The following is a 27,536-nucleotide window of genomic DNA, read 5'->3' as shown; positions in this document are numbered from 1 at the left end:
AATGATCTCCCTTGTGTTGCTATGAACACCAATATGGTAATGATCTCCCTTGTGTTGCTGAACACCAATATGGTAATGATCTCCCTTGTGTTGCTATGAACACCAATATGGTAATGATCTCCCTTGTGTTGCTGAACACCAATATGGTAATGATCTCCCTTGTGTTGCTATGAACACCAATATGGTAATGATCTCCCTTGTGTTGCTATGAACACCAATATGGTAATGATCTCCCTTGTGTTGCTGAACACCAATATGGTAATGATCTCCCTTGTGTTGCTGAACACCAATATGGTAATGATCTCCCTTGTGTTGCTATGAACACCAATATGGTAATGATCTCCCTTGTGTTGCTGAACACCAATATGGTAATGATCTCCCTTGTGTTGCTATGAACACCAATATGGTAATGATCTCCCTTGTGTTGCTATGAACACCAATATGGTAATGTATGCTGATGACACAACTCTGTATAGTACTGCCCCCAGGGCCGGATCTACCATATGGGCACTTTGGGCACGTGCCCAGGGGCCCTCAGAGGTGTTAATCCGGCCCTGTGCCCCTTCATTAAATGAGTTAGTGAGTCATTTAAATCTGGATCTTGAGAGGGTATCTAACTGGGTGGAAAATAACAAACTAGCCCTGAATGTTGTCAAAACAAAAAGTATTGTTTTTGGCACCAGGCATATGCTTATTGGTGACCCTCAGCTGCATCTATCAATGTCAGGTATACCTATAGAACAGGTTCAGAAAACTAAACTACTTGGAGTTTTACTGGACAGTGAATTATCATGGTCGGACCATATTGATGGCATTGTAACTAAAATGGGTAGAGGTATAGCCATGGTCAGGAAGTGCTCCACATACTTGACATCCTCAGTCATGGGTCAAGTGTTGCAGTCATTGGTGTTTTGTCACCTTTATTATTGTCCGGTTGTATGGTCAGCGGCGACTCAAGCAGACCTGAACAAACTACAACTTGTTCAGAATCGAGCTGCTAGACTGGCAGTTCTACTCGTACAAATATTGAATATATGCATAAACGCCTGTCCTGGTTATCTATTATGTATTTATGTACTTTTTGTATGTATTTTATATGGACCCCAGGAAGATTAGCTGTCGCCCCGACGTCAGCTAATGGGGATCCATTCAATAAACAATAAACAATAGTCTAGTTACTTCTCTTTCTTCTTCAGCAGGGCCAGGCTGTCGTCCAGTCTGGTCTGGATCTAAGTAGTCTAGTCTAGTCTCTATAGTGTAAATAATGGTTCCTACTTCTCTTTCTTCTTCAGCAGGGCCAGGCTGTCGTCCAGTCTGGTCTGGATCTTCTCCACGCGGTCGTCTGCGTCTCTGGTCGAGGTGTCCAACTTCTTCTCCAGGAGGCTGAGACGCACGCTGGCCTCGCTTAGCTCCTCCCCCTGAGGGGGGGGGGGGGGGGGGGGTTAGAGAGAGAGAGAGGGAGAGAGAGACAGAGAGACAGAGAGAGGGTTAATATGATCTGCTCAGCTCTTCGCCCTGGGGGGGCGTGTGGGGTTCTAGCGCCCCCTAGAATAAATCACTAGAATTACTGACCTTGATCTTCAGGGATTTCTTCAGTTCCTTGACGACCGTCTCTCTGTCCTCCAGCTTCACTCCCAGACCCTCCGAGTCCATCATCTCTGCCCTGACCGCTGCAGCCCTGACCTCTACTGGAGGAGTCTGGTATCACCCCCCCCCCCCCCCCCCCACACACACACACACACACACACACACACACACACACACACACACACACACACACACACACACACACACACACACACACACACACACACACACACACACAGTGAGTAATATGCATTTACTGACGACATACTGATGATCCTACCACTGTATATATTACCTATTTTTCTCTGTACAATGTGTTTTCCCACCATCCCCATACTGGCCTCCTCATGCCGTCCTAGTCACCACTTCCCCCGTCTCAGAAATCCCTCAAATCTCATCTATCCAGCTCGTTCACCCAGTCACCACATTGTGGTGGAGGGAGGCCTCTGGAACTGCCACGCAGCTACCAAGAAGAAAATGCCTGAATTCATTTCAGGCCACGCCTCCCTCAAGTCTCTGCATTTCCTTGCTCTGACTGAAACCTGGATTACCCCAGATAACACTGCAACCCCGGCCGCCCTCTCTGTTTCTCACAAGTTCACCCACACCCCTCGCCCAACAGGTGCAGGGGGTGGTACAGGACTACTAATGTCCCCCAAATGGAATTTCCGTGTCTTAAATCTCTCTCACCTTTCTCTGTCCACATGTGCATTTCATGCTATCTCAATATCACAACCAGTCCCCCTAACCCTCATTGTGCTCTATCGCCCCCCAGGAACCCTTGGGAACTTCCTGGAAGAACTAGATTCTCTGATCAGCTCGTTTCCGGAGGATGGCACCCCCCTGATCCTACTGGGTGATTTCAACCTACCTACAGCAGAGAAGTATCTTCCCGTTACATCCCTTCTGGCCTCATTTGACCTCTCCCTATCTCCCTCCCCTCCCACTCACAAGGCTGGTAATGTTTTGGACCTTGTGTTCTCCAGAGCCTGCTCTCCCTCTACACTCTCTGTTACCCCCTTAATCAGGTCTGACCACCACTTCATAACCTTCTCCCTCTCTCTCTCCACCCTCCCGCCCAAACCTACTAACCCTCCGAACATCACCACCCGATGCAATCTCAAGTCCCTAAACCCCTCCTCCCTCTCATCCTCTATTCTCTCCTCTCTACCCTCCCTGGAGTCCTTCCTCTCTCTCTCACCTAACACTGCAACCTCATCCTTCCTCTCCTCTATCTCATCTGCATTCGACCAACACTGCCCGCTCTCATCCAGGCCAGCTCGCTCATGTCCACCGGCTCCCTGGTTATCTGAAACTCTCAGATCTGAACGAACACCTCTAAGGGCAGCCGAAAGAAGGTGGCACAAGACAAAGCTACCTGATGACCTCTCCCACTTTCACTCACTCCTCTCTGCCTTCTCCCTCTCACTAACCACTGCTAAAACCTCTTTCTACAACACCAAGATCCAATCCTGTACTTCTAACCAAAGGAAACTCTTCTCCACTTTCTCCTCCCTCCTTAAGCCCCCTCCCCCCACTCAACCTGCATCCCTCACCGTCTCCATCGCACGTGATCTGCTCCCCTTCATCACCTCCATCATCAACACCTCAGTAACCTCAGGCTGCGTCCCATCTGCCCTCAAGTCAGCCAGAGTAACTCCACTCCTCAAGAAACCAACCCTTGACCCCTCAGATGTCAAGAACTACAGACCGGTATCACTCCTTTCATTTCTGTCTAAAAGCATTGAACGTGTTGTCTCCAACCAGCTCTCTCTCCATCTCTCACAGAACAACCTGCTGGATCCCAACCAATAAGGATTCAAGAAGGCACACTCCACAGAAACTGCCCTGCTGGCAGTCACAGAAGCACTACATGCTGCCCAGGCTGCTTCCCACTCTGGAGTCCTGATTCTCCTAGACCTATCGGCGGCATTTGACACAGTGAACCACCAGCTGCTCCTAGACACCCTAGCGGATCTAGGCATCGGCGGGACAGCACTAAAGTGGTTCTCTTCCTATCTCACCGACCGGACCTACCAGGTTTCCTGGAAAGGTCTGCTATCATCCCCCCGAACCCTCCAAACTGGGGTCCCACAGGGATCTGTACTTGGTCCCCTCCTTTTCTCACTGTACACCAAATCCCTTGGCACTATCATCTCTGCTCACAATATATCCTATCACTGCTATGCCGATGACACACAACTGTTTCTATCCTTCCCCCCCTCTGCCACTCAGGTGGAAGAGCGCATCACTGCATGCCTGGCTGACATCTCACAGTGGATGTCCTCCAACCACCTCAAGCTGAACCCAGACAAGACTGAGCTTCTCTTCTTCCCAGCTAAGTCCTGCCCTATGCGGGAGCTAACTATTTCCGTAGACAACGCCCTGGTAACGTCTGTCCCAACAGCCAGGAACCTTGGTGTTGTCCTGGACAGTCAGCTCTCGTTTAAAACTCACATCACAGCTGTCACTCGATCCTGTAGGTTCACACTACAATTTACAATTTAGGCATTTAGCAGACGCTCTTAATCCAGAGCGATTTACATTAAGCAAGAACAAAAAGCATGGGAATACATCACATATATAAACAGCATTTATCAAGAAATATGCGTAAGCTAAGAACGTAACTAGAACATATCTATATATAATGACACTATACATATAAGCTAAACATATATATTATACTCTATAACATACGACGAATTAGACCGTTCCTCACCCAGGAATCAGCCCAGCTCCTAATCCAGACAACAGTCTTGTCAAAACTTGACTATTGCAATTTGCTCCTTACTGGACTACCGGTAGGGATGCCAAACGACTCATATTTGGCCAATCGATAAATCGAGGCCGCAAATCGACGAGTCGATCGACTTTTTTTCCTATTTATTTTCCATTATTTTTTATTTTTTTATTTTTGTTGTTGCTGCGCAGCAGTTGAGGAGAACGCAACTATGCATTCCTTTAAGCAACACAACTTCTGCAGCTGCATCCATATGTTTAGAATTTGCATCAATGATCAAAGCCCAATGATACAAAATAAACTTTATTTTGTAAACAACGACACTGAAGGAGCAGCGGCGCTATCGGCTGCTATGCTATCTGCTAGTCCCAACTCTCAAGTGTCTGCAGCAGCCTGTCACAAGTAACGTAATGAACTGATACGGGACGCACGTTGTTCCGTATTTTAATGTCGGGTCGGGGAATAAATACAGTATGAATGACGGCGGGATTTATTTGACAACGCTGTCCTGCTTTCTTCACGAGAAGAGAAGAGCGCTCACAGCTCAGAACAGAGCGGACCTGTCTTTGAGCGTGAGCAATGACTTGCGAACCTGGGGTCTGGGGGCTCAGAGCTGCAGCCATTGGCTCATGATACGAGCACACGACCAATGGGACAGAGCATTCAGTGTTGCTAAGATACCCTTCCCCTTCACCCCACACCCTTGGACGATGGCGCTCTAACTGCAGCCAGGGCATGCATGTGCCATTACAAAAAAATAAAAAATAAAATAAAAACGATTTTTCGACTCATACGTTTTTGAGTCGCGGAAGGCATGAGTCGAAAATCGAGTCGATTTTCAACTTTTTTCAACATCCCTAACTACCGGCATGTGCATTTAAGCCACTCCAACTGATCCAAAATGCCGCAGCTCGTCTGGTCTTCAACCAGCCAAAATTCTCACATGTCTCCCCCCTGCTCCGCTCCCTGCACTGGCTCCCAGTCGCTGCCCGCACAGAATACAAAACTCTGATGCTGGCATTCAAAGCAACCAAAGGTATGGCTCCCCCATATCTTGCAAGCATGATTGAATCCTACAAACCCTCCCGCGCACTCAGATCAGCCAACGCAGGAAAGCTGGAAGTACCCTCACTAAAAACGCCGGGACAACGCTCCACACGTCCCAAAATCTTCTCCCTTCTGGCCCCAAAACTGTGGAATGCACTCCCCGTTGCAATCAGAACTGCAGCATCACTCACAATCTTCCGCCGTAGTCTGAAGACCCACCTTTTCAGACTCCATCATGGCCCATAGCACTTATCCTACCCCCTTAGATAGCACTTTTTAGACTTAGATAGCATTTGAAACAGACTTATAGCATGTCATGTAGACAGCACAATAATTGCATTGTATGTAGTCATAGCACATCATAGTACATATGTATAGCATAGTATAGTATATATGTATAGTTAATATGTATAGTGTCATTATATAGATATGTTCTAGGTTGGAATAACGTGTTCCTTCCACGTGCTACGTCCAACCAGGGAAACTCCCCCCTCCCCGTCAGGTGAAAAGAAGCAGCTTGGACTCCTCATGCATTGAAGGAAGCATGAGGGGTTTGGTATCGTACCTTAACGGGGGGTTTCTCTGCATCGTACTCTCCCTCCTGCATGGCCGTAGCCATCTTGTTCATGGTAGAGATGACGGAGCTGATGGACTGACGCAAACACTGCTGAGCATCAACCTTGGACCCGAACACCTGGAGGAGGAAACACATCCGCTTTAGAGTGTGTGTGTGTGTGTGTGTGTGTGTGTGTGTGTGTGTCAAATGATCATTAGCATCGCAGTCTCGGATCACCACAGATATCTTGTGCCTGGGAGTCTTGTCCCATATCCTGGGAGTTAGGTATTGACGCAGTTTCTGCTGTGGTTGAGAAGACCAGCATCTGAGAGACAGACTGAAGACCACAAATGTCCCAAGAAATGTCTGCTCTCTGGGGGAACAGAAACTAGCTAGCCTAGCCACCCAGTCTGCTGCTCTCTGGGAGAACAGAAACTAGCTAGCCTAGCCACCCAGTCTGCTGCTCTCTGGGAGAACAGAAACTAGCTAGCCAAGCCACCCAGTCTGCTGCGCTCTGGGAGAACAGAGCAGCTGAATTGTTTGTTTTGATTAGCCGTTTAATGATGGTGGTTTGAAGCACGGCTAGAAGACCGTTTCAACCAATCAGATTGCTTCCTCGAAACAACCTGTTGTATAATCCAGTTTAGGAGCATTCAGTGATTTGGGTGATTTGGAAAACCACCCAGTCCGCCCCGGTAACAAAATGTGCACATGCACGCTGTACAGTGGGGGGAAGTGCAACAGGCCAACAGCATGTGCACCAAGGCCCGCCCCCACTCGATCATGATTGGAGGAAGGCCCCTCTCATCCTGATTGGATGAAGGCTTTGCCACCCGCCACCAGAACTGAAACTAGGGTTTTTGACCCCAGGGGCTCACTGGGGACAGGGAGGAACTCCTTATATGGTCAGCATATATCCAGAAAAAAAGGAAAAAAAAGTGATATTTGAATTAAGTCAAATGACTTAATATACCTTTAACATTTGGGGGTAATATAAAGTCTACCTGTTAATCCAGTTTAAAGTTAATATAAAGTCTACCTGCTCCACAGCGGTAAAGGTGGTGTTAAAGGTTAAAGGTCACCTGCTCCACAGCGGTAAAGGTCGTGACCTCCAGTGTTAAGGTGGTGTAGTAAAGTAGTAGTAGTGTAGTAAAGGTTAAAGGTCACCTGCTCCACAGCGGTAAAGGTTGTGACCTCCAGTGTTAAGGTGGTGTGCCTAGGTTCCATCCTGGAGGCAAATCTTTCCAGTGATAAAATGGCCACCAACGTAATCAAAAAGGTCAACCAAAGAACAAGATTCCTTTACAGGATCTCCTCACTGGTCAACAAAAACACCTTGAAGACCTTAACAGGAGCCCCCGTACAAGGTTTCTTCGACTATGCATGTACCTCTCCTGGTACCACAGCACCTATAAGGCCCTTAAAACAAGGCCCTAGACTTCCCAAAACAAACTGGTCAGGCTATTACTTGGCCTCACTCCCCGAACCGACCTCACCCCTGCCCACTTTGACAGGCTGGAATGGCTTAGGGTTGACGACAGAGTACAGCACCTTGCAATGGGTCTGGTCCACAAGATCCACTACACCACCAAGATTCCCATGTACCTGTCTAAATACTTTCTTAATGTCAACGAAGTCCACTCCCACAACACCAGAGGGAGTTCAACAAACCATGTGCAACCCAGATTAGGTACAAACAAGGGATTAAATTCATTTCGCTCCTATGCCACCAAAATGTGGAACGCCCTACCAACAGTCATAAAGACATGCAAATCCCTTGACTCCTTCAAAACTGCTCTCAGGGCACTTACGGACGGCTGCAATTCGAAACTGGCCCCCGTAAAATCTGAATCCCCCACCCACCCCCTCACTGTATATATTTATTTTTCCTTTTTACCTCCTATGATGATTTCTTTTTGACTATATAGTTGTGTATATTCGTACGTCTCTAAATGTTTTGATGAATTGAAAATGGTGGGCCCTCTTGTAAACAAGTGTAATGCTTTATGGTGTCGTCCACTCACAGTTAACAGTCTTTGTATTGAGTTGTACTTGAAATGTACTGTAATTCTGCAATAAATCAATCAATCAATCAAGTGTAGTAAAGTAGTAGTAGTGTAGTAAAGGTTAAAGGTTAAAGGTCACCTGCTCCACAGCGGTAAAGGTGGTGTTAAAGGTTAAAGGTCACCTGCGGTAAAGGTGGTGTTAAAGGTTAAAGGTCACCTGCTCCACAGCGGTAAAGGTGGTGTCCTCCAGCTTCAGGGCGTTAACTCCTTCCTGCTCGGAGAGCGCGGCGACCATCTGCGCTCCGGACGCCGCCACTTCCTGTAGCACCGCCACCACCCTGCTGAGATGACCTCTGACCTCCGTCAGCCCCTCTGACACCTGTCAATAACATCCATCACATGTCTGTCAGCACCTCTGACACCTGTCAATCAGATCCGTCACATGACTACATGCATGTGAAGTGAACCAATGGGCTCTGTGCACACACACACAACGCCATTTTGGAAAGAACCTTCCCTAGTTCCTTCACAGGCTCTGTTCCATTCTGGTCAAACAGAGTCAGTGTTAATGATGCTAATGAAGGCTCTGTTCCATTCTGGTCAAACAGAGTCAGTGTTAATGATGCTAATGAAGGCTCTGTTCCATTCTGGTCAAACAGAGTCAGTGCTAATGAAACAGAGCCTTCATTAGCATCATTAACACTGACTCTGTTTGACCAGAATGGAACAGAACCTTCATTAGCATCATTAACACTGACTCTGTTTGACCAGAATGGAACAGAGCCTTCATTAGCATCATTAACACTGACTCTGTTTGACCAGAATGGAACAGAGCCTTCATTAGCATCATTAACACTGACTCTGTTTGACCAGAATGGAACAGAGCCTTCATTAGCATCATTAACACTGACTCTGTTTGACCAGAATGGAACAGAGCCTTCATTAGCATCATTAACACTGACTCTGTTTGACCAGAATGGAACAGAGCCTTCATTAGCATCATTAACACTGACTCTGTTTGACCAGAATGGAACAGAACCTTCATTAGCATCATTAACACTGACTCTGTTTGACCAGAATGGAACAGAGCCTTCATTAGCATCATTAACACTGACTCTGTTTGACCAGAATGGAACAGAGCCTTCATTAGCATCATTAACACTGACTCTGTTTGACCAGAATGGAACAGAGCCTTCATTAGCATCATTAACACTGACTCTGTTTGACCAGAATGGAACAGAGCCTTCATTAGCATCATTAACACTGACTCTGTTTGACCAGAATGGAACAGAGCCTTCATTAGCATCATTAACACTGACTCTGTTTGACCAGAATGGAACAGAACCTTCATTAGCATCATTAACACTGACTCTGTTTGACCAGAATGGAACAGAGCCTTCATTAGCATCATTAACACTGACTCTGTTTGACCAGAATGGAACAGAGCCTTCATTAGCATCATTAACACATTGAGAGCCCACGCTTAACTGCCCAAAATCACTTTCACCTAGAAAATCCATTCACATTTTTTTGAGTGGTGTAAACCACTCCTACAACTGGCTTTTGTGTGCATAAAAAAATGACCATGGTTGCTATGTTCAAAATAATTTCTGACGTAATTAAATCACACCCGGGTGAACTGGATGACCGTAGCAACCGTGGTCATTTTCTCTGCGCAGAAAAAGCCAGTTGTGAAATCACATCCGGGTGTGATTTCATTACGTCAGATCAGAGCTGATCAGGCTACATAATACCTTACCTTATTTCATTACGTCAGACATTACGTCAGACCACAGCTGATCATGCTATATAAAACCTTACACCACTCAGTTCACACGGGTGTGATTTTTTATAATTCAGCTGACTGTGGAGACACATGCTGGAACTTTTTACTTTGAAATGTTTTATAGTTTCTGAGTTATTTAATTTAAACGCCAAATGCATTCTCAATGGCGAAAAAAACAAACTTTGGCACCACGTGTTAAAAAAAAAAAAAAAAAGTGTTTTGATTTTTCTGATTTTTTTTAATAAAAAAAAAAATAATAATAAAAAAGACGTCCACAGACGTCTTGGGCTATGCACGTGCGGTAATACCCATGACGTCCACAGACGTTTTGGGCACAAAATGTGTTAACACTGACTCTGTTTGACCAGAATGGAACAGAGCAGGTTTCTGACTCAGGTTTCTGTTATTGTGCGTGCGTGCGTGCGTGCGTGCGTGCGTGCGTGCGTGCGTGCGAGCGAGCAGTCTTAGGAAAGTTCATTTTTAATGAATTAGTTCAGTTCACAGTTCAAAATTTCAAAAATGAACTAGTTCCGTTCATAGTTCATCATTCAAAATTTTGAACTAAAGTTCATGGTTCCAAAATAAACTATTTATTTTTCGTTATTTTTTTTATTTTGTATTATTGCCACAGCCCATAGCCATATAAAACCTTATTACCACAGCCCATATAAAACCTTATTATTACTACAGCCCATAGACATATAAAACCTTATTATTACCACAGCCCATAGACATATAAAACCTTATTATTACCACAGCCCATAGACATAGAAAACCTTATTATTGCCACAGCCCATATCCATATAAAACCTTATTATTACTACAGCCCATAGACATATAAAACCTTATTATTACCACAGCCCATAGACATATAAAACCTTATTATTACCACAGCCCATAGACATATAAAACCTTATTATTACCACAGCCCATAGACATATAAAACCTTATTATTGCCACAGCCCATATCCATATAAAACCTTATTATTACTACAGCCCATAGACATATAAAACCTTATTATTACCACAGCCCATAGACATATAAAACCTTATTATTACCACAGCCCATATCCATATAAAACCTTATTATTACCACAGCCCATAGCCATATAAAACCTTATTATTACCACAGCCCATAGCCATATAAAACCTTATTATTACCACAGCCCATATCCATATAAAACCTTATTATTACCACAGCCCATATCCATATAAAACCTTATTATTACCACAGCCCATAGCCATATAAAACCTTATTATTACCACAGCCCATATCCATATAAAACCTTATTATTACCACAGCCCATAGACATATAAAACCTTATTATTACCACAGCCCATAGCCATATAAAACCTTATTATTACCACAGCCCATATCCATATAAAACCTTATTATTACCACAGCCCATATCCATATAAAACCTTATTATTACCACAGCCCATATCCATATAAAACCTTATTATTACTACAGCCCATATCCATATAAAACCTTATTATTACCACAGCCCATATCCATATAAAACCTTATTATTACCACAGCCCATAGACATATAAAACCTTATTATTACCACAGCCCATAGACATATACAACCTTATTATTACCACAGCCCAGACATATAAAACATTATTATTACCACAGCCCATAGACATATAAAACCTTATTATTACCACAGCCCATATCCATATAAAACCTTATTATTGGTATTGCCACAGCCCATATCCATATAAAACCTTATTATTGCCACAGCCCATAGACATATAAAACCTTATTATTACCACAGCCCATAGCCATATAAAACCTTATTATTACCACAGCCCATAGACATATAAAACCTTATTATTACCACAGCCCATAGCCATATAAAACCTTATTAATACCACAGCCCATATCCATATAAAACCTTATTATTACCACAGCCCATATCCATATAAAACCTTATTATTACCACAGCCCATAGCCATATAAAACCTTATTATTACCACAGCCCATATCCATATAAAACCTTATTATTACCACAGCCCATATCCATATAAAACCTTATTATTACCACAGCCCATAGACATATAAAACCTTATTATTACCACAGCCCATAGACATATACAACCTTATTATTACCACAGCCCAGACATATAAAACCTTATTATTACCACAGCCCATATCCATATAAAACCTTATTATTGGTATTGCCACAGCCCATATCCATATAAAACCTTATTATTGGTATTGCCACAGCCCATATCCATATAAAACCTTATTATTACCACAGCCCATAGACATATAAAACCTTATTATTACCACAGCCCATAGACATATAAAACCTTATTATTACCACAGCCCATATCCATATAAAACCTTATTATTACTACAGCCCATATCCATATAAAACCTTATTATTACCACAGCCCATAGCCATATAAAACCTTATTATTACTACAGCCCATAGACATATAAAACCTTATTATTACTACAGCCCATATCCATATAAAACCTTATTATTACTACAGCCCATAGACATATAAAACCTTATTATTACCACAGCCCATATCCATATAAAACCTTATTATTACTACAGCCCATAGACATATAAAACCTTATTATTACCACAGCCCATATCCATATAAAACCTTATTACCACAGCCCATAGCCATATAAAACCTTATTATTACCACAGCCCATATCCATATAAAACCTTATTATTACCACAGCCCATATCCATATAAAACCTTATTATTACTACAGCCCATATCCATATAAAACCTTATTATTACCACAGCCCATATCCATATAAAACCTTATTATTACCACAGCCCATATCCATATAAAACCTTATTATTACCACAGCCCATAGACATATACAACCTTATTATTACCACAGCCCATAGACATATACAACCTTATTATTACCACAGCCCAGACATATAAAACATTATTATTACCACAGCCCATAGACATATAAAACCTTATTATTACCACAGCCCATATCCATATAAAACCTTATTATTGGTATTGCCACAGCCCATATCCATATAAAACCTTATTATTGCCACAGCCCATAGACATATAAAACCTTATTATTACCACAGCCCATAGCCATATAAAACCTTATTATTACCACAGCCCATAGACATATAAAACCTTATTATTACCACAGCCCATAGCCATATAAAACCTTATTATTACCACAGCCCATAGCCATATAAAACCTTATTATTGCCACAGCCCATAGACATATAGAACCTTATTATTACCACAGCCCATATAAAACCTTATTATTACCACAGCCCATAGACATATAGAACCTTATTATTACCACAGCCCATATCCATATAAAACCTTATTATTACTACAGCCCATATCCATATAAAACCTTATTATTACCACAGCCCAGACATATAAAACCTTATTATTACCACAGCCCAAATCCATATAAAACCTTATTATTACTACAGCCCATAGACATAAAACCGCAGACTTTAGTCCTATGCAGGCGTTCTCACAGCCTGCATATCTCCGCTTGCTGAAAATAGCTGATCTACAAGCTCGCAACGCGTTGTGAGCTTGTAGATCAGCTATTTTGTACGACAAAGAATAAATCAGGCATCACTGGCTGTGCTTCACTGACAGGGGACTGGTACTGGTACTGGTACTGTGGAAATATCCAGGATATTGGGATGTGTTAATGTTTAATAAATATGTTGTGGAATAACAGTATGCACCTAAGCTCAAAGCTGCCCAGGACCCGTCAGACCCCTGGCAGTTGCTGGAGGAACAAGATAAGAGTGTGAATTCCGACACCCTGCGGGGGTAGTAATGTTGCCCACTGCCGGTGAAGAACAACAGATCAACATGTTCCAATGACTGTGTTTAACTGTAAAACATTATGCCTGCATTTATCTAAAGGTGGATATGTAATCCCAGTGCCTAAAAGGAATGTAAATGATTAATGTGTTAAACCCTAAACTCTCATAAACCAGTTGAGAAGTAGCTATAGTGGGAGAATAGACCATTCCACCAGCCCATGTAATTACCATACACTCATGGTTCCAGTGAGTGACTTCCTGATCACAGTCAACAGCCAATGGCTTGTACCCTCAAACCAAAGGAGGGGCTTAGCCATTGGCAGTCTTAAGGAGCGTGTAGAGAAATAGAGACTCAGATTCTAGTGGAACCAACTAAGATGAATCCAGCCTCGTGCCAAACGTACGACGATCCAACACAACTCACATTCGACCAATGGTAATTATTGATACATAATGCTAGTAATAAGAAATGAATAATACGTTTTCTATGCATTGTGAACCTGTCTGTAATTGTGACATCTGTCTTCATCTGTACAGGTTTTTTACCTAACCTAAACGCACCACTAACCTAAACGTACCTAACCTAAACTGGGTTAACCTAACGAACTACTAACCCTAAAACCAACCCTAAATAACTAGTTCATGTGTTTAAATGTATGTTTGTTGAACGACAATAAAAGTATAAAAGACACTTGAGTTATATTATTTAGACAGTTTGAGTAAAGACATGCTCTTTGTGCAGTTGTGACCTTTTCAGTAAGGGTAGTTATGAGTCGATGCTATCAACTTAGCAAATTAAATCTTAGATAGCTATAAATCTGAACAGGTACTGCCCACTGGTACTGGTACTGTGCTTCATTCACTGACAGGGAGGGAGATGTCTTTGGTTGGCCGTTCAGGGCGATTATGGACACATAACTCCTCGACGCAAAAAACACTAACTAAGCTATTGGAAGCTATTTTCCGTGGCAGATTATGTTTAATCAAACAACAACAAGTTTCCTCAATGTTTAGGTCGGGAGTCGGGATGTTCTGTGTCTGCTGTCTGTCTGCGTGGAGTGCGTGCTGTCTGCTGTCTGTCTGCGTGGAGTGCGTGCTGTCTGTCTGTCTGCGTGGAGTGCGTGCTGTCTGTCTGCGTGGAGTGCGTGCTGTCTGCTGTCTGTCTGCGTGGAGTGCGTGCTGTCTGCTGTCTGTCTGCGTGGAGTGCGTGCTGTCTGTCTGCGTGGAGTGCGTGCTGTCTGCTGTCTGTCTGCGTGGAGTGCGTGCTGTCTGCTGTCTGTCTGCGTGGAGTGCGTGCTGTCTGCTGTCTGTCTGCGTGGAGTGCGTGCTGTCTGCTGTCTGTCTGCGTGGAGTGCGTGCTGTCTGCTGTCTGTCTGCGTGGAGTGCGTGCTGTCTGCTGTCTGTCTGCGTGGAGTGCGTGCTGTCTGCTGTCTGTCTGCGTGGAGTGCGTGCTGTCTGCTGTCTGTCTGCGTGGAGTGCGTGCTGTCTGCTGTCTGTCTGCGTGGAGTGCGTGCTGTCTGCTGTCTGTCTGTGTGGAGTGCGTGCTGTCTGCTGTCTGTCTGCGTGGAGTGCGTGCTGTCTGCTGTCTGTCTGCGTGGAGTGTATTACAGGATCATCATGCAGTAGATGCGCGCTGCGCGCTCCAGTGATGGCTGAGAAAGATGAGTTAGTTTGTGTCGGATAAGAGACCTCGGTTCAGAGACCTCGGTTCAGAGACCTCGGTTCAGAGATAAGGTTCAGAGATAAGGTTCAGAGACCTCGGTTCAGAGATAAGGTTCAGAGATAAGGTTCAGAGATAAGGTTCAGAGATAAGGTTCAGAGATAAGGTTCAGAGATAAGGTTCAGAGATAAGGTTCAGAGATAAGGTTGGTTAAGAGATAAGGTTCAGAGATAAGGTTCAGAGATAAGGTTGGTTCAGAGATAAGGTTCAGAGATAAGGTTCAGAGATAAGGTTCAGAGATAAGGTTCAGAGATAAGGTTCAGAGATAAGGTTCAGAGATAAGGTTCAGAGATAAGGTTGGTTCAGAGATAAGGTTGGTTCAGAGATAAGGTTCAGAGATAAGGTTCAGAGATAAGGTTCAGAGATAAGGTTCAGAGATAAGGTTGGTTAAGAGATAAGGTTCAGAGATAAGGTTCAGAGATAAGGTTCAGAGATAAGGTTCAGAGATAAGGTTCAGAGATAAGGTTCAGAGATAAGGTTCAGAGATAAGGTTGGTTCAGAGATAAGGTTGGTTAAGAGATAAGGTTCAGAGATAAGGTTGGTTCAGAGATAAGGTTGGTTCAGAGATAAGGTTCAGAGATAAGGTTCAGAGATAAGGTTCAGAGATAAGGTTCAGAGATAAGGTTCAGAGATAAGGTTGGTTCAGAGATAAGGTTCAGAGATAAGGTTCAGAGATAAGGTTCAGAGATAAGGTTCAGAGATAAGGTTCAGAGATAAGGTTCAGAGATAAGGTTGGTTCAGAGATAAGGTTCAGAGATAAGGTTCAGAGATAAGGTTCAGAGATAAGGTTCAGAGATAAGGTTCAGAGATAAGGTTCAGAGATAAGGTTCAGAGATAAGGTTGGTTCAGAGATAAGGTTCAGAGATAAGGTTCAGAGATAAGGTTCAGAGATAAGGTTCAGAGATAAGGTTCAGAGATAAGGTTCAGAGATAAGGTTGGTTCAGAGATAAGGTTCAGAGATAAGGTTCAGAGATAAGGTTCAGAGATAAGGTTCAGAGATAAGGTTGGTTCAGAGATAAGGTTCAGAGATAAGGTTCAGAGATAAGGATAAGAGATAAGGTTCAGAGATAAGGTTCAGAGATAAGGTTCAGAGATAAGGTTGGTTCAGAGATAAGGTTCAGAGATAAGGTTGGTTCAGAGATAAGGTTCAGAGATAAGGTTGGTTCAGAGATAAGGTTCAGAGATAAGGTTGGTTCAGAGATAAGGTTCAGAGATAAGGTTCAGAGATAAGGTTGGTTCAGAGATAAGGTTCAGAGATAAGGTTCAGAGATAAGGTTGGTTAAGAGATAAGGGCTCTAATATCGGTGGGTTTTCCTCTAGATATTAAGGCCTGTTTAGGGTGTGTTTTAGGGCTCTAATATCGGTGGGTTTTCCTCTAGATATTAAGGCCTGTTTAGGGTGTGTTTTAGCACCGGGGATTTCGCCTGGAAGGCTCTAAGGAAACACTCACTCTTGAACGAAGTTGAACGTGAGAAAGTGACGTTCACACACGCCAGAAATGAACGCGTTCCCCTGACCACCATGGCGTTAGGTCAGGGGTCATAGGGTTAGGGGTCATAGGGTCAGGGGTCATAGGGTTAGGGGTCATAGGGTCAGGGGTCATAGGGTCAGGGTTACCTGAGGTCCAAACGTCACGGCACTCTGCGCTCCCATGGCGTCGGTTAGGTTTAGGGGTCAGGGTTAAGGTCAGGGGTCATAGGGGTCATAGGGGTTACCTGAGGTCCAAACGCCACGGCGCTCTGCTCTCCCATGGCGTCGGTTAGGTTTAGGGGTCAGGGTTAAGGTCAGGGGTCATAGGGGTCAGGGGTTACCTGAGGTCCAAACGCCACGGCGCTGGGCGCTCCCATGGCGTCGGTTCCAGGCATGCGGCGGCGGATCTTCTTACAGAAGTGTCTGACGTCGGAACAGGAAGTGTCCAGATCCTTCAGCAGGATGACCAGGCTGGAGCTCTCCTGACCCGAAGCCAGGAAGGACCGCAGGCGGCAGGACTCGACTGAGACGCAGTCTAGAGAGTTCTGAATGAACTGGACAACACAATAACAACATTATGCATTAACATCTCCTGACCAGAGGCCAGGAAGGACCGCAGACGACAGGACTCGACCGAGACGCAGTCTAGAGCGTTCTGAATGAACTGGACAACACAATAACAACATTATGCATTAACATCTCCTGACCCGAAGCCAGGAAGGACCGCAGGCGGCAGGACTCGACTGAGACGCAGTCTAGAGAGTTCTGAATGAACTGGACAACACAATAACAACATTATGCATTAACATCTCCTGACCAGAGGCCAGGAAGGACCGCAGACGACAGGACTCGACCGAGACGCAGTCTAGAGCGTTCTGAATGAACTGGACAACACAATAACAACATTATGCATTAACATCTCCTGACCAGAGGCCAGGAAGGATCGCAGACGACAGGACTCGACCGAGACGCAGTCTAGAGCGTTCTGAATGAACTGGACAACACAATAACAACATTATGCATTAACATCTCCTGACCAGAGGCCAGGAAGGACCGCAGACAACAGGACTCGACCGAGACGCAGTCTAGAGCACTCTGGATGAACTGACCATAAATAACACAATAACACATTAACACAGTGGGATATCTATATAATGAAACTATAAGCGTATACACTATAGAATGCTATGTCTACATCAAATGCTATCTAAGTTACATAAGTTGAGCCTTTGCACAAGCCTGTAAGGTCATCGAGGCTAGGTAAAAGTGCTACGGCAAGTGCTAAGTGATGGGTTTTCAGACTACGGAGGAAGATTGGGAGTGAGTCTGTAGTTCTGACTGCAATGGGAAGTTCATTCCATAGTTTAGATTGGGAGTGAGTCTGTAGTTCTGACTGCAATGGGAAGTTCCTTGCATAGTTTAGATTGGGAGCGAGTCTGTAGTTCTGACTGCAATGGGAAGTTCATTCCATAGTTTAGATTGGGAGTGAGTCTGTAGTTCTGACTGCAATGGGAAGTTCATTCCATAGTTTAGATTGGGAGTGAGTCTGTAGTTCTGACTGCAATGGGAAGTTCATTCCATAGTTTAGATTGGGAGTGAGTCTGTAGTTCTGACTGCAATGGGAAGTTCATTCCATAGTTTAGATTGGGAGTGAGTCTGTAGTTCTGACTGCAATGGGAAGTTCATTCCATAGTTTTGGAGCCAGAAGGGAGAAGAGTTTGGGACGTGTGGATCGTTTTTACTGAAGTTACTTCCAGCTTCCCTGAGTTAGAGTCAGGGACAGGGCTACCCTAATCTCGCCTCACCAGGCTTTCCACATCGGAGGAAAGCCTGGTCTCTGTTACAAAAGTGCCGTATGATCCGGTCGGGAGCGGATCATATCGTTACGTCATGTTGTAGTCATTGTTTTGTAGTCATCTGGATGATATCGTTACGTCATGTTGTAGTCATTGTTTTGTAGTCATCAGGATGATATTGTTACGTCATGTTGTAGTCATTGTTTTGTAGTCATCAGGATGATATCGCTACGTCATGTTGTAGTCATTGTTTTGTAGTCATCAGGGTGATATCGTTACGTCATGTTGTAGTATTGTTTTGTAGTCCTCAGGGTGATATCGCTACGTCATGTTGTAGTATTGTTTTGTAGTCATCAGGATGATATCGCTACGTCATGTTGTAGTCATTGTTTTGTAGTCATCAGGATGATATCGTTACGTCATGTTGTATTGTTTTGTAGTCATCAGGATGATATCGTTACGTCATGTTGTAGTATTGTTTTGTAGTCCTCAGGGTGATATCGCTACGTCATGTTGTAGTATTGTTTTGTAGTCATCAGGATGATATCGCTACGTCATGTTGTAGTCATTGTTTTGTAGTCATCAGGATGATATCGTTACGTCATGTTGTAGTATTGTTTTGTAGTCATCAGGATGATATCGTTACGTCATGTTGTAGTCATTGTTTTGTAGTCATCAGGATGATATCGTTACGTCATGTTGTAGTCATTGTTTTGTAGTCATCAGGATGATATCGTTACGTCATGTTGTATTGTTTTGTAGTCATCAGGATGATATCGTTACGTCATGTTGGAGATCTGCACAGGTTGTTGACAAACCCTGTGTTGGCTGATCTGATCTGATCTGATCTGATCTGAGAACGCGGGAGTGTTTGAATTACCTTGATGTGGTCGGACAGCTGCACGGTGCAGTCCTCTGATTGGTCCAACAGGTGGATGCTGTACAGGTGCTGTAATAAGACAACAGACAGTCAGTTTACTGACAGGAGGCTGTAATAAGACAACAGACAGTCAGTTTACTGACAGGAGGCTGTAATAAGACAACAGACAGTCAGTTTACTGACAGGAGGAGGCTGTAATAAGACAACAGACAGTCAGTTTACTGACAGGAGGCTGTAATAAGACAACAGACAGTCAGTTTACTGACAGGAGGTTGTAATAAGACAACAGACAGTCAGTTTACTGACAGGAGGCTGTAATAAGACCACAGACAGTCAGTTTACTGACAGGAGGCTGTAATAAGACAACAGACAGTCAGTTTACTGACAGGAGGCTGTAATAAGACAACAGACAGTCAGTTTACTGACAGGAGGCTGTAATAAGACAACAGACAGTCAGTTTACTGACAGGAGGCTGTAATAAGACAACAGACAGTCAGTTTACTGACAGGAGGCTGTAATAAGACAACAGACAGTCAGTTTACTGACAGGAGGCTGTAATAAGACCACAGACAGTCAGTTTACTGACAGGAGGCTGTAATAAGACAGCAGACAGTCAGTTTACTGACAGGAGGCTGTAATAAGACAACAGACAGTCAGTTTACTGACAGGAGGCTGTAATAAGACAACAGACAGTCAGTTTACTGACAGGAGGCTGTAATAAGACAACAGACAGTCAGTTTACTGACAGGAGGCTGTAATAAGACAACAGACAGTCAGTTTACTGACAGGAGGCTGTAATAAGACAACAGACAGTCAGTTTACTGACAGGAGGCTGTAATAAGACCACAGACAGTCAGTTTACTGACAGGAGGCTGTAATAAGACACCAGACAGTCAGTTTACTGACAGGAGGCTGTAATAAGACCACAGACAGTCAGTTTACTGACAGGAGGCTGTAATAAGACAACAGACAGTCAGTTTACTGACAGGAGGAGGCTGTAATAAGACAACAGACAGTCAGTTTACTGACAGGAGGCTGTAATAAGACCACAGACAGTCAGTTTACTGACAGGAGGCTGTAATAAGACAACAGACAGTCAGTTTACTGACAGGAGGCTGTAATAAGACAACAGACAGTCAGTTTACTGACAGGAGGCTGTAATAAGACCACAGACAGTCAGTTTACTGACAGGAGGCTGTAATAAGACACCAGACAGTCAGTTTACTGACAGGAGGCTGTAATAAGACCACAGACAGTCAGTTTACTGACAGGAGGCTGTAATAAGACAACAGACAGTCAGTTTACTGACAGGAGGAGGCTGTAATAAGACAACAGACAGTCAGTTTACTGACAGGAGGCTGTAATAAGACCACAGACAGTCAGTTTACTGACAGGAGGCTGTAATAAGACAACAGACAGTCAGTTTACTGACAGGAGGCTGTAATAAGACAACAGACAGTCAGTTTACTGACAGGAGGCTGTAATAAGACAACAGACAGTCAGTTTACTGACAGGAGGCTGTAATAAGACAACAGACAGTCAGTTTACTGACAGGAGGAGGCTGTAATAAGACAACAGACAGTCAGTTTACTGACAGGAGGCTGTAATAAGACAACAGACAGTCAGTTTACTGACAGGAGGCTGTAATAAGACAACAGACAGTCAGTTTACTGACAGGAGGAGGCTGTAATAAGACAACAGACAGTCAGTTTACTGACAGGAGGCTGTAATAAGACAACAGACAGTCAGTCAGTTTACTGACAGGAGGCTGTAATAAGACAACAGACAGTCAGTTTACTGACAGGAGGTTGTAATAAGACAACAGACAGTCAGTTTACTGACAGGAGGCTGTAATAAGACAACAGACAGTCAGTTTACTGACAGGAGGCTGTAATAAGACCACAGACAGTCAGTTTACTGACAGGAGGCTGTAATAAGACAACAGACAGTCAGTTTACTGACAGGAGGCTGTAATAAGACAACAGACAGTCAGTTTACTGACAGGAGGCTGTAATAAGACAACAGACAGTCAGTTTACTGACAGGAGGCTGTAATAAGACAACAGACAGTCAGTTTACTGACAGGAGGAGGCTGTAATAAGACAACAGACAGTCAGTTTACTGACAGGAGGCTGTAATAAGACAACAGACAGTCAGTTTACTGACAGGAGGAGGCTGTAATAAGACAACAGACAGTCAGTTTACTGACAGGAGGCTGTAATAAGACAACAGACAGTCAGTCAGTTTACTGACAGGAGGCTGTAATAAGACAACAGACAGTCAGTTTACTGACAGGAGGTTGTAATAAGACAACAGACAGTCAGTTTACTGACAGGAGGCTGTAATAAGACAACAGACAGTCAGTTTACTGACAGGAGGTTGTAATAAGACAACAGACAGTCAGTTTACTGACAGGATGCTGTAATAAGACAACAGTCAGTTTACTGACATGAGGCTGTAATAATAAGTATTTGATGGCCTTGGTGAGCGGTTAGGGGCTAGGGACTAGGGGTAGGGGCTAGGGTTTAGGGGTAGGGGCTAGGGTTTAGGGTGTAGGGGCTAAGGGTTAGGGGGTAGGGGTTACCTGGTAGTATTTGATGGCCTTGGTGAGCGGTTAGGGGGTAAGGGGTAGGGGTTAGGGTTTAGGGGGTAGGGTTTAGGGGGTAGGGGCTAGGGGTTACCTGGTAGTATTTTATGTCCTTGGTGAGCGGTTAGGGGGTACGGGGTAGGGGCTAGGAGTTAGGGGGTTAGGGTTAGGGGGTAGTATGTGATGGCCTTGGTGAGCGGTTAGGGGGTAAGGGGTAGGGGTTAGTGGTTAGGGGCTAGGGGTTAGGGGATAGGGTTTAGGGGTAGGGTTTAGGGGGTAGGGGCAAGGGGTTACCTGGTAGTATTTGATGTCCTTGGTGAGCGGTTAGGGGGTAAGGGGTAGGGGCTAGGGGTTACCTGGTAGTATTTGATGGCCTTGGTGAGCGGTTAGGGGGTAGGGGCTAGGGGTTAGGGTTTAGGGTTAGGGTTAGGGGGTAGGGGCTAGGGTTTAGGGTTAGGGGTTACCTGGTAGTATTTGATGGCCTTGGTGAGCGGTTAGGGGGTAAGGGGTAGGGGGTAGGGGCTAGGGTTTAGGGGGTAGGGGCTAAGGGTTGGGGGCTAGGGGTTAGGGGGTAGGGGCTAGGGTTTAGGGGGTAGGGGATAAGGGTTAGGGGGTAGGGGTTACCTGGTAGTATTTGATGGCCTTGGTGAGCTGTTAGGGGGAGAGGGGTAGGGGCTAGGGGTTAGGGGTTAGGGGCTAGGGGTTAGTGGTTAGGGGTTACCTGGTAGTATTTGATGGCCTTGGTCAGCGGCTCCACCTGGATGGTCTCGTCCAGCTGGTCTTTGTGCAGAAGGTCTATGAAGTGATCCAGAGAACGCTCATGGACGCTCATCTCTGAGTACAGAGTCCCCATGGTCTTAAAGACCCCCACATTACAGCTGGTCAGAGCCCTGTGGGGGAGGAAGACATGATGAAAGACCCCACACTGTCCTCTATAGACCCCCACACTGTCCTCTTAAAGACCCCACACTGTCCTCTATAGACCCCACACTGTCCTCTATAGACTCCCACACTGTCCTCTTAAAGACCCCACACTGTCCTCTTAAAGACCCCCACACTGTCCTCTATAGACCCCCACACTGTCCTCTATAGACCCCCACACTGTCCTCTATAGACCCCACACTGTCTTAACTGGTTTATGGCCATTGACGTAATTGACGTAATGAAATCAATAAATCCCTTATGGCCACTGACGTAATTGACGTAATCGATTGATTCCCAATAATCGGGAGCTTATTGTCGCAAAATGTAGCATTTTTTAGCTAATTTGGCTAACGGCCGATGTAATCTTCCTAAAACCGGCCGAAAATCCGCGTGTGCACGGTCGATCGCGCACGCGTGTGATCGCGCATGCATCGCTGCGTAAAATGCGATGTTTTGGGCTTGATTAGAGCTTAATTTGACTTAGTTATGAAAAATACGATGATAGCTTAGCATTCCGGACATCTTTCATTGTGGCACACTAGCAAAGCTACTGCCGGATATTTTGATCCTAACCGGATGTGGTCATCGTTCACTCGCTCCTTTTGGTCAGAATCGGCAAAATGGTGACGTTACCGCCACCATCAGGACTGATTGTCCCAATACTATAGTCTTGCCCCGTCAGAATGAGATATAGTGTGTATATCGCGGATTTTTCTATTGGCATTAAAATGACAAATTAAACATTTGAAAAATGCTGGCTGAAGAATCAATCCACTGTTAATTAGGTATAGCAATACGAGGGTTAAAGACCCCACACTGTCCTCTATAGACCCCACACTGTCCTCTTAAAGACCCCCACACTGTCCTCTATAGACCCCCACACTGTCCTCTAAAGACCCCCACACTGTCCTCTTAAGACCCCCACACTGTCCTCTATAGACCCCACACTGTCCTCTATAGACCCCACACTGTCCTCTATAGACCCCACACTGTCCTCTATAGACCCCCACACTGTCCTCTATAGACCCCACACTGTCCTCTATAGACCCCACACTGTCCTCTATAGACCCCCACACTGTCCTCTATAGACCCCCACACTGTCCTCTATAGACCCCCACACTGTCCTCTATAGACCCCCACACTGTCCTCTATAGACCCCACACTGTCCTCTATAGACCCCACACTGTCCTCTATAGACCCCCACACTGTCCTCTATAGACCCCCACACTGTCCTCTATAGACCCCCACACTGTCCTCTATAGACCCCACACTGTCCTCTATAGACCCCACACTGTCCTCTATAGACCCCCACACTGTCCTCTATAGACTCCCACACTGTCCTCTTAAAGACCCCCACACTGTCCTCTTAAAGACCCCACACTGTCCTCTTAAAGACCCGACACACTGTCCTCTTAAAGACCCCCACACTGTCCTCTATAGACCCCCACACTGTCCTCTTAAAGACCCCACACTGTCCTCTTAAATACCCCCACACTGTCCTCTTAAAGACCCCCACACTGTCCTCTTAAAGACCCCCACACTGTCCTCTATAGACCCCACACTGTCCTCTATAGACCCCACACTGTCCTCTTAAATACCCCCACACGGTCCTCTTAAAGACCCCCACACTGTCCTCTTAAAGACCCCCACACTGTCCTCTATAGACCCCACACTGTCCTCTTAAATACCCCCACACTGTCCTCTATAGACCCCCACATTGTCATCTTAAAGACCCCCACACTGTCCTCTATAGACCCCCACACTGTCCTCTTAAAGACCCCACACTGTCCTCTTAAAGACCACCACACTGTCCTCTTAAAGACCCCCACACTGTCCTCTATAGACCCCACACTGTCCTCTATAGACCCCCACACTGTCCTCTTAAAGACCCCCACACTGTCCTCTATAGACCCCACACTGTCCTCTATAGACCCCCACACTGTCCTCTATAGACCCCTACACTGTCCTCTATAGACCCCCACACTGTCCTCTTAAAGACCCCCACATTGTCCTCTTAAAGACCCCCACACTGTCCTCTATAGACCCCCACACTGTCCTCTATAGACCCCTATACTGTCCTCTATAGACCCCCACACTGTCCTCCCTCTATAGACCCCCACACTGTCCTCTTAAAGACCCCCACACTGTCCTCTATAGACCCCTATACTGTCCTCTTAAAGACCCCCACACTGTCCTCTTAAAGACCCCACACTGTCCTCTTAAAGACCCCCACACTGTCCTCTATAGACCCCCACTGTCCTCTATAGACCCCTACACTGTCCTCTTAAAGACCCCCACACTGTCCTCTTAAAGACCCCCACACTGTCCTCTTAAAGACCCCCACACTGTCCTCTTAAAGACCCCCACACTGTCCTCTTAAAGACCCCCACACTGTCCTCTTAAAGACCCCCACACTGTCCTCTTAAAGACCCCCACACTGTCCTCTTAAAGACCCCCACACTGTCCTCTATAGACCCCTACACTGTCCTCTATAGACCCCCACACTGTCCTCTATAGACCCCCACACTGTCCTCTTAAAGACCCCTACACTGTCCTCTTAAAGACCCCCACACTGTCCTCTTAAAGACCCCACACTGTCCTCTTAAAGACCCCCACACTGTCCTCTTAAAGACCCCACACTGTCCTCTTAAAGACCCCCACACTGTCCTCTTAAAGACCCCACACTGTCCTCTTAAAGACCCCACACTGTCCTCTATAGACCCCCACACTGTCCTCTATAGACCCCCACACTGTCCTCTTAAAGACCCCACACTGTCCTCTTAAAGACCCCACACTGTCCTCTTAAAGACCCCACACTGTCCTCTTAAAGACCCCACACTGTCCTCTATAGACCCCCACACTGTCCTCTATAGACCCCCACACTGTCCTCTTAAAGACCCCACACTGTCCTCTTAAAGACCCCACACTGTCCTCTTAAAGACCCCACACTGTCCTCTATAGACCCCCACACTGTCCTCTATAGACCCCTACACTGTCCTCTTAAAGACCCCCACACTGTCCTCTTAAAGACCCCCACACTGTCCTCTATAGACCCCCACACTGTCCTCTATAGACCCCTACACTGTCCTCTTAAAGACCCCACACTGTCCTCTATAGACCCCACACTGTCCTCTATAGACCCCTACACTGTCCTCTTAAAGACCCCCACACTGTCCTCTTAAAGACCCCCACACTGTCCTCTTAAAGACCCCCAAATTACAGCCGCTCAAAGCCCTGGATGAGACGAGGACATGATTAAACAGCTCCACCTCTTTAGGGTTCCCGTTGCGCTGCAACACGTCGTGAGCTTGTAGATCGTCTATTTTCAGAGTGCAACACCCGATTTAGTTCTACTGGATCTCTTCTCCACTAGTCCCTCCCTGACATTTAGTTCTACTGGATCTCTTCTCCACTAGTCCCTCCCTGACATTTAGTTCTACTGGATCTCTTCTCCACTAGTCCCTCCCTGACATTTAGTTCTACTGGATCTCTTCTCCACTAGTCCCTCCCTGACATTTAGTTCTACTGGATCTCTTCTCCACTAGTCCCTTCCTGACATTTAGTTCTACTGGATCTCTTCTCCAATAGTCCCTCCCTGACATTTAGTTCTACTGGATCTCTTCTCCAATAGTCCCTCCCTGACATTTAGTTCTACTGGATCTCTTCTCCACTAGTCCCTCCCTGACATTTAGTTCTACTGGATCTCTTCTCCAATAGTCCCTCCCTGACATTTAGTTCTACTGGATCTCTTCTCCACTAGTCCCTCCCTGACATTTAGTTCTACTGGATCTCTTCTCCACAAGTCCCTCCCTGACATTTAGTTCTACTGGATCTCTTCTCCACTAGTCCCTCCCTGACATTGAGTTCTACTGGATCTCTTCTCCACTAGTCCCTCCCTGACATTTAGTTCTACTTGATCTCTTCTCCACTAGTCCGTCCCTGACATTTAGTTCTACTGGATCTCTTCTCCACTAGTCCCTCCCTGACATTTAGTTCTACTGGATCTCTTCTCCACTAGTCCCTCCCTGACATTTAGTTCTACTGGATCTCTTCTCCACTAGTCCCTTCCTGACATTTAGTTCTACTGGATCTCTTCTCCACTAGTCCCTTCCTGACATTTAGTTCTACTGGATCTCTTCTCCACTAGTCCCTCCCTGACATTTAGTTCTACTGGATCTCTTCTCCACTAGTCCCTCCCTGACATTTAGTTCTACTGGATCTCTTCTCCACTAGTCCCTCACTGACATTTAGTTCTACTGGATCTCTTCTCCACTAGTCCCTCCCTGACATTTAGTTCTACTGGATCTCTTCTCCACTAGTCCCTCCCTGACATTTAGTTCTACTGGATCTCTTCTCCACTAGTCCCTCCCTGACATTTAGTTCTACTGGATCTCTTCTCCACTAGTCCCTCCCTGACATTTAGTTCTACTGGATCTCTTCTCCACTAGTCCCTCCCTGACATTTAGTTCTACTGGATCTCTTCTCCACTAGTCCCTCCCTGACATTTAGTTCTACTGGATCTCTTCTCCAATAGTCCCTCCCTGACATTTAGTTCTACTGGATCTCTTCTCCAATAGTCCCTCCCTGACATTTAGTTCTACTGGATCTCTTCTCCACTAGTCCCTCCCTGACATTT

The 27,536-nt window shown here is 45.2% G+C and overlaps 1 protein-coding gene across 4 annotated transcripts in view; it reads right to left on the bottom strand.

The window, feature by feature from the left end:
• The window catches only part of LOC306928450 (dynactin subunit 1-like), a 142,326-nt gene that overhangs the window by 18,271 nt on the left and 96,519 nt on the right, over window positions 1-27,536 (bottom strand). For all 4 annotated transcript variants that reach the window (XM_079508578.1, XM_079508577.1, XM_079508576.1 and 1 more), the window contains 7 exons: window positions 22,698-22,866; window positions 19,391-19,459; window positions 17,056-17,268; window positions 8,154-8,315; window positions 5,940-6,068; window positions 1,573-1,698; window positions 1,276-1,418 (listed from right to left, as the gene is read on the bottom strand). In XM_079508578.1, coding sequence (XP_079364704.1) covers window positions 1,276-1,418; window positions 1,573-1,698; window positions 5,940-6,068; window positions 8,154-8,315; window positions 17,056-17,268; window positions 19,391-19,459; window positions 22,698-22,866 — 1,011 coding nt within the window. The remainder of the gene's footprint in view (window positions 1-1,275; window positions 1,419-1,572; window positions 1,699-5,939; window positions 6,069-8,153; window positions 8,316-17,055; window positions 17,269-19,390; window positions 19,460-22,697; window positions 22,867-27,536) is intronic.

The sequence above is a fragment of the Electrona antarctica genome (genome assembly GCF_951216825.1).
Source record: "Electrona antarctica genome assembly, chromosome: 8".
Taxonomy (NCBI): Eukaryota; Metazoa; Chordata; class Actinopteri; order Myctophiformes; family Myctophidae; genus Electrona; species Electrona antarctica.
The sequence above is the reverse complement of the archived record's forward strand: the minus strand, read 5'-3'. Positions and strand labels throughout refer to the sequence as shown.